We start from the raw sequence: 7,760 nt of genomic DNA, 5'->3' as shown, positions 1-7,760 counted from the left end.
CAAAGAAGTACATCAGCCTCAACAGTATGTGAGAGGCCATGTAGGAATTAGGAGTAAATTGTGTGGTCTACGAAGTTTTCAAAGCAAGAAATGCCTCACATTTTCTAATGTAGAATGCAGACTGAATGCCTGTGGATGAGCTGTCTGAGGTGCAGCAGGACTGTTCAGAAAGCAGCACTGAGGTCAGCTCTCCCACATGTGGCCCTTCTGTGGGGAGGAGGCAGTGGCATGTTGGGTCTTCTTTGCCCAATTAGGATTATGCTTCAAGAAGTCCCCTTGATGAGGAATAGACAGCAAGTGTTTAATTCAAGATAAACTATTTTTGAGCAGTAGGCCATGTCAAATCCCAAATCAGCCAAGCTTGGACAGCACCCTTAGTGCATCTTCCCTTCCTAGGTGGGCCAGGTGCACACTTAGCTGGCCCAGGGAGGCAGATGGCTCCCTTGCTACCACCATCTCGATCAGGGCCCGCAATGGTGAGCGACTGGGCCGCAGTGAATAGGCAAAGGTGGACCAAGTAGCAGGCAGCCCATATCTTGCAGCCAGGTGTCGAGTGGTGCCATAGGCCATATATCCAGCAGGCCCAGGCTCAGGATCCAACAGCACTATCAGTTCCTCCAACACCTCCAGTTCATCCAAGAGGCGAGACAGGGGCTGTGACTCCAGACCTGGCAGACCTGGGAAATGGAAAGTAAAAGGGAGGGAGGGGCAGACTTCTAGGTCACCCCTCACCTGTATGTGTCCTGTTTCCAACTAACCTTTGCCTGAGAGTGGAAGCAGAGATACTGTCCCTGTGGTCCTTTTCTCCAGTGCCTCCGGGGCACCTGGGAAAGGTGAGTGTAAGGAGAGGGTGTAGGTGTTGGGGTCTCCACAAACCAAGCCAGGAGAGGGAAGGGAAATGGCTTTTCCATTGCGCGGACAGTAGTATCTTTGTAGGGGGCGCAAGAGGATCACTGCAAAGATCAGGAGTAGGACCAGCAAGGAGATCAATACCAAAGACAGAACAAAATTTGGCAGTGTGCTGGTGCTCTCAGTTGTCCATGAGAGACTGGAACTCACTGGTGAACTAGGGGCTCTGGTTTCTTGAGATGACATAGGGCAGGAGTCCTTGGAAGGGATGGGCTTCTGGGAATAAAGATTTGGGAATAAATAGGGAGTCCATGTGCCACGCCTGCCCTTATATCCTTCCATGGGGATATCCCCTGTTCCATCCTGTCCCCACTCACCCCACACTACCTTAACCCAGTCCACCTTCCCCACATCCCATCAGGCACACCACTTTGAGGTACTGCTTGGCCCTTCTCCGGGGAGGAGACCTTGTCTTACCTGCTGAAGGCCCACGCCTGCCTTTAAACAAGCCTCACAGGCCTGCCCTACAGCCCTCCCTCACCCCTTCCGCGGCTTCCTATCCCCTCCCTGGGTCCAGGCCCTGACCATCGACCCCCAAACCATGCCTCCCGCCCCACCTTGAGCAAGCCCTGACCCAGACCCTGGAGGCCGCCCAGCACCTCTTTACAACGTTGTAAGGTTCTGCTGCCACGGCTTCCCAAGGGAGTGGAGGCTGCGACTCCACTGATGCAGGGACTACATTGCTCTGAGTTGTTGGGGTTGCAGTGTCCAGGAGGACACTTTCTGAACGGGTGCGTTAAGAAATCGCCGAAGTCGTTGAGCCCGCAGTTTTCCACGAACTCGAAGTCTAGTGGGAAACAAACGCACGATCCTGAGCGGCTGAGCGAGCCCCCAAACCTCTGCTCTATTAACTTCTCTCCTTTGCCCCATCCCAGTAAGTCCCGCCCCTTCAGCACGCACCCAGCCCGTCAGTGCCCGCCCTCGCCTTCCCTTCTTTTCACACTGATCCCGCCCCTTTCACCACTTTATATTGGCCTCTCCCCTTTTTCCTCCACCCACTCTGCACCAGGCACTGCCCATACCCGAATTCACCCACAAAAAGGCCAACCTTTCCATACAACCGCTAGCCCCACCCCCACCCCCCACCCCGCCACTAGCGGGCCCCATCTCTGTCCTCCACATAGGCTCTGCCGGCCTTGTCTTACCTGCTGAAGGCCCACGCCTGCCTCTAAACGAGCCTTACAGGCCTGCGCTACAGCCCTCACTCAGCCCTTCCGTGGCTTCCTACCACCTCAAGGATTGATGCGTATACCTAGTCCGCTCCTCACCTGGGCAGGGAGGCGGCCCGAAGCGCTCTAAGCACCTGCTGCAGCACTTGTTGTCAGGGTTCCAGTACTCCAGGTGGCCGCAGTACTGGGAGGCTTCCGGCTGTGGTAAGGCCTGAGCCATAAGCAGCAAGGCGACACGGAGGAAGCATCCGGTCCCCATCTGGGCAGGTCCTGCACACCGAAGGCTGTGGCCACAAGACTTCCAACCACAGCTCTTCTGCCACACTTTCCAGAAATCCCGGGAGAAGAAGGAAGTAGGAGAATTCCTTGCGGGGAAGGAATTCCCTGGCCTCTTTGGAAGTGGGAACCTAACCCCCACCAGAGCCCCCAGGCCAACTCCTGGTCCATTATCAGGACTCAAGAGGCCTCAAGATGGCTAAGGAGAACTCTGAATCTGGTATCCACCCTCCCTTTTCCATAGCACCTGGCTGCTGTGGAGAATATTATGTTATTAGAAGCGCTTAGAGCCAGCCAGGCCCTGGTGCCCTGTAGGCCTGTTACTCAGAAGTTGCCTGGGAGGACTGCTTGAGCCCAGAAGTTGGGAGATCAGCTTGAGCAAAATAGCAAGACCCTGTCTTGAAGGAAGGAAGGAAAATTGCTTAGAAAAGTAAACCCCTTAGGACAACACTTGGCATATACCAAATTCAATTTAAGTGTTAAGTATTACCACCATCTCAAGAGTGGTGGTCTTCAAGAACCCAGCCCTAACTCACTAGAGACTCCCACTGAACTACCAACCACCTCTTCCCTCCTGACCTAATCTCTTCCATATTAGGAATCCTCCAACCTGCCATAAACAGATACCTCCCACTTGAGGATGTCTCAAATGGAGAAGCTGAGGTTTCCAGGACAAAGGTATCCCCACCCCACCAGTACAGACCTGAGCCCAAGCCTCTCTCACATTAGTAGTTCGAAGTGCTTCTGCTGAGCGTGTGGCTGGAAGCCAGCAGTTTTTTCTCTCTCTTTTTTTATCGGAAGTGTGGAAGGAAACTGCAAACCACAGATGACGTTCTAAACCCTCAGTGTGGAACTTTATTAGGTGAGGCACAGTAGAGAAAATCCTTGTTATAAAGATTACTTAATGGGGGCTGGGGATGTGGCTCAAGCGGTAGCGCGCTCGCCTGGCATACGTGCGGCCCGGGTTCGATCCTCAGCACCACATACAAACAAAGATGTTGTGTCTGCCGAAAACTGAAAAAATAAATGTCAAAATTCTCTCTCTCTCTCTCTCTCTCTCTCTCTCTCAAAAAAAAAAAAAAAAATACTTAATGGACTTCTGGAGCCTGGGGAAGATGGGGCTAAAGTGAAGGGGAGTTTGAGGAGGGGTCCTTGCCAGAAACATCTGTGACTGTCAGGGGTGAAGGGCAAGGGGGCCAGTCTTAGAAGCGGTATGCCGATGGTCTGGGGAATGGAGACAGTTCCATTCTCCGGGACGGTGGCCAGTATGGGACTTCAGGGGTGATCTGGGGATAGGAAGGGAGAGAACTGGGTTAGAGCCATTGGGAGTGGTGCAAAGATCCCCCACGCCTCTCTGCTCTAGGATGGGCAGGGTGGTCATTAATATAACTAGTGTTTCACAAGGTGGTCTCAGGAAAGGTACTCAGGGATCAATCTCAGGGTTGGAGATCTAGGCTGGTCTTGGATTTGAGGTTCAAGCTGGTTTGGGGATTGAGACTGAGGTGCTAGTTTTCAGACAGAGCTCACGACTATTCTTAGGGTACAAGAGTCTTGGGACACTGACTGGGATTTAGGATAAGGCTCATCTCAGGGTCCTTAGGTATAAGAAATCTTGACAGACTGGTCCCGAGTTACCTGTGCCTAGGTCCCTGCCCATAGAGCTGCCACCTGAGGTTCCGTGATATGGGTCGCAGGTGCATGAAGTTGCAAAAGCCACCTTGGGTACATTCCCTGAGATGGATACAGGAAACTTTCCTCACTGAGTGTGTTTGAGCCTTCCAGCACACATTCAAGAGTCTGGGACTTTGAGTGTCTGTCCCACCCTTAAATTACCATACCCCATTTCATACTGCCGACAGCATGACTCCTGAAAGTCGGTGACAGGAGACAGCTCAGCATGCACAGCCTGACCGTTGAACCAGGGGTTATTGACTTCAGCCACTGCCCGCTCTGCATCTTCATCCTGCCAAAACTGGAGAAAGTGGGTGGCTGTCAGCAGCAGAACTTGTGATCTTCAGGGAACTAGATAGTAGCTCTGAGGCTAGACAGGATTTAACTTAGTAATGGACCTCAAACTGTGAAGTTTCAGTGATGGTTACCAGGCATTGAAATGCTTCCATTTCAGGGCTGGGGAAAGGGGGGCTGGCAGCAAGCCTTGACATAGACATTGTCCACGAGATGGTCCCCCAGGCTGTCACACACATTCATCTCTTCAATCTCCCCATACTTCTCCTGCAATTCTGTGAACACTTCCTGCAGAAGACAAGGAGTAACTCAGTTAAGCTGGCAGAGGAAACCCAACCTACCTTTGCTAACTCTCACCTCAAAGAAATTATCATAGTGTTCCTGCACCTCTACATCGCTCATGTGACCTGGAGGTGGGGAGCCGGGTGAAATCAGGAGATGTCCTTCCTGCAAGGCTGTCTGCTCTGCTCCTGTCCTGTCTAGTCCCTCACTCACAATGAGATCCATCTGCCGTTTGGGCGGTGTTCTGTGATTCCGAAATAGGTTGAGCAGCACTATGGTCTGAACAGAATTTAAAGGGGGAGGGACCTGAGCTCGGAGGACAGGGCTTCATGCAGAGAGGGAAGTACCCAAGTTTGGGAGTGCAACCCTGCACCAGAGAAGAACTCTAAGCATCTTCAGTGCATCAGCGGTGCTTACCCCTTAGAAAGAGGTGGGGGAGGACCTAGAGACAATAGACGGCCCAGGGGCACAGTCTGTCATAGGGGGTGTGGCCAAGTCTCAGGAAGCGGGCGTTGAAAGCTAAGGGGAGGAACCTGCAGAGAGGGCCTACCAGAAAATAGCAATAGCCCGGCGGTAGGCTGGACCTTAGAAATACGGAAAAGGTGGAACCTAGTGATGATGGACAGCAGAAGGGGAAGAGCCTGAAGGTGTTAGCCAGCGGGGATCCGAGTCCGGACTCATCTGGCTGAAAAGTCGGTTTATTGTGAAGCCGGGAGCGTCGGTCCCCGTGCCGGCGGGCCCCGATCTTAAAGTAAAAAGAGCAGTTAACCCTGGAAGACGTGCAAAGACAGTGGTGAATTAGGGGCCGGGAAGGTCGGACACCCCAGAAACACCGTCCCCAACCGTCCGGCTACCAAAGACCAAAGCCCTAGCCCCCAATTCTCGAGAGGACACTCCCTGCGCCTGTTCTCACTTGTCCTTCTCAGTCCCGAGTATCGAAGCTAAATATTCAGCCATTTTCACTTGAACCCTCTAGCTTGCCCGATCCTTACGTCACTTCCGTTACTTAGGAGCGTTGGGAAGTGTAGTTCGTCTCTGCCTCTGCACGCTTATCACGCGCTCACAAACTCCATAGTGCGCTTGCGCATTGGAGGTCCGCGCCCCCCTCCCACAAACACCGCCGGGAGGTTCCTGATGCGCATGCGTACAGCGTTGCCTCTACCAAAAGAAAGAACTACAAACTCCAGCGAAACCTGCGGCACCTCTCGCAAACGTCCGTAGTTGAAAATACCAAAGGCATCCAAGGTAAAGGAAATAAATTCCACTGGTGAGTTTTGAGTCGCTTCGCGAACCCCAATAAATATAAAGAGCTTCTTTCACTCGTCCTGCTTGTTAATAGGAGCTGTGTTTCCTTCTTTCATCAAACCCACCTCTGCATTTGTCTCTGATTTGTCGTAATAGGGGCGTGGCTGTTCGTGATCTCTGCATCTGTTACTTGGGTCTTTCCCCGCAGACCCTTAAGAGGACCCGGGTCTAGCGCAAATATGAACTTGGAGCGGGTGTCCAATGAGGAGAAGTTGAACCTGTGCCGGAAGTACTACTTGGGTAAGGGCCAATCCCCGAGGGTCTCGAGAGAAAAGAGGGGACTGAATTAGAGCGCTTGAGGGATAGAGGGCCTAGGGGCTTGGATTCGTGGGTCCCTAGGGGTAAAGCAGCTGGAAACTCCGACTCCTGGATCTGAGGGAAGGGAGCACCAGGGTCCTGAGGAAGGAGGAAGTTGAGACCTCGTCCTATAAGAAGTTGAAGAATCAGATTCCTGGATCCCAGGGAGGAGCCAGGATCCCTGAGCCCCTGACAGCAGCGATCTCCCGTTGAACTAGATCTTCTGTGTGGGCTTTGGTAGAGATCCTTATTGCTTTATAACCCAGTGTGGATTGTCTTCCTAGGTGGGTTCGCGTTCCTGCCTTTTCTGTGGCTGGTCAACATCTTCTGGTTTTTCCGAGAGGCGTTCCTCGCCCCAGCCTACACAGAGCAGAGCCAAATCAAAGGCTGTAAGTCTAGGGCACAGAAGAAAGGGGGAAGGGGCGTGGGGGGTGGATGCTCCAGAATTCGGGGATCTGTGAAAGAGAAGAGAGGGATGGTCAGGGTGAGTCCAAAGAGCATCTGGAGGCCAACCCTCCTCATTCCTGTTCCCCATTATAGATGTCTGGCGCTCAGCTGTGGGCTTCCTCTTTTGGGTGATTGTGCTCACCACCTGGATCACCATCTTCCAGATCTACCGGCCCCGCTGGGGGGCCCTTGGAGACTACCTGTCCTTTACTATACCCTTGGGCACCCCCTGACAACTTCTCCACAGACTGGGGGCCTGATTTCTCCCTGGATGGGCTCCTCTGCTTTAAGTTCACTTTCAAGCCCCAAAGACATGTGTCCATCACCTGTCATCTCTGTTGACATCCCCAATAAATAACCCTACCTTTTGATATTGACTTCCTGAGATCTTTGGATGTTGAAGCATAAAATGATCATTAACATTCAAAAACATTTAGTGAGTGCTTACTTTGAATCAGGTTTAGGGCTTCACACATTTTTTCCCCCCACTGAAAACTAATAACCCTCTGGAATAGTAACTTTCCTGTTCATGAACCCTATTTTACAGATGAGGAGCCAAGAAACAAATAAGATGTCCACTTCTAGAGGGTGCTATCCTGTAATGGTGGTTGTGAATTAAAAAACATGACTTTCTGGCCCAGTGGTAGAGCATAAGCCTAGAGTGCATGAGGACCTGGGTTTGATTCTTGGCATCACAAAACTAAACAAAAATATGAATTTCCTACTCTGGGTGCCATCATTCTCATTAGAATACAAATCAGGATGCTACCTCCTAGGAGTTTATCTAGGCCAAGACATGTGCTAAGTGGAGATTTTTCATTCTATGATGGAAGTGTTGTCTGCAGCAACAGAGGTGTTCAAGAACTTTCTCAGAGAAGCCTTCTTTGAGCTTCCTATTTAAAATTTAAATTCCTGTCCTGCTCCCTGTTACCATTTCAAGCTATATTCTTTCTCTTATCATCAATCATTTGGAATATGTTTGTTTATTGCCTATCTTCCATCCTCCAAAAGATAAGCTCCATTAGGGCAAGGATTTTTGTTCACTGCAGTTTCCCCAGTGCCTAGATGAATACCTGGCACACTAATAATTATTTGCTAAATGAATGTGAT

At 51.4% G+C, this 7,760-nt stretch overlaps 2 protein-coding genes across 4 annotated transcripts; one reads left to right on the top strand and one right to left on the bottom strand.

Annotated features, from left to right (window-relative positions):
• Positions 1–72: 72 nt before the first annotated feature.
• On the bottom strand, positions 73–5,583 carry Igflr1 (IGF like family receptor 1). The gene is made up of 6 exons (XM_076838963.2): positions 4,677–5,583; positions 4,424–4,607; positions 4,193–4,326; positions 3,990–4,085; positions 2,178–3,640; positions 73–677 (listed from the first exon to the last, which is right to left on the bottom strand). Exons 5-6 carry the CDS (start codon positions 2,335–2,337, stop codon positions 352–354), a joined length of 486 nt encoding a protein of 161 aa, XP_076695078.1. The 5' UTR covers positions 2,338–3,640; positions 3,990–4,085; positions 4,193–4,326; positions 4,424–4,607; positions 4,677–5,583; the 3' UTR covers positions 73–351.
• A 121-nt stretch (positions 5,584–5,704) lies between these two features.
• Psenen (presenilin enhancer, gamma-secretase subunit) lies at positions 5,705–7,021 on the top strand. Of its 3 annotated transcripts, none has more exons than XM_076838966.1 (4): positions 5,705–5,846; positions 6,055–6,146; positions 6,488–6,592; positions 6,744–7,021. In XM_076838966.1, the coding sequence occupies exons 2-4, from the start codon at positions 6,086–6,088 to the stop codon at positions 6,881–6,883; spliced, it is 306 nt and encodes a 101-aa protein (XP_076695081.1). In that variant the 5' UTR covers positions 5,705–5,846; positions 6,055–6,085; the 3' UTR covers positions 6,884–7,021. The 3 variants fall into 3 exon arrangements, with proteins under 3 accessions (XP_076695081.1, XP_076695079.1, XP_076695080.1); XM_076838964.1 differs by having other exon boundaries at positions 5,706–5,846; positions 6,003–6,146; XM_076838965.1 differs by having other exon boundaries at positions 5,706–5,868; positions 6,003–6,146.
• Positions 7,022–7,760: the final 739 nt, after the last annotated feature.

Source organism: Callospermophilus lateralis, chromosome 18 (genome assembly GCF_048772815.1).
Source record: "Callospermophilus lateralis isolate mCalLat2 chromosome 18, mCalLat2.hap1, whole genome shotgun sequence".
NCBI lineage: Eukaryota > Metazoa > Chordata > Mammalia > Rodentia > Sciuridae > Callospermophilus > Callospermophilus lateralis.
The sequence above is the reverse complement of the archived record's forward strand: the minus strand, read 5'-3'. Positions and strand labels throughout refer to the sequence as shown.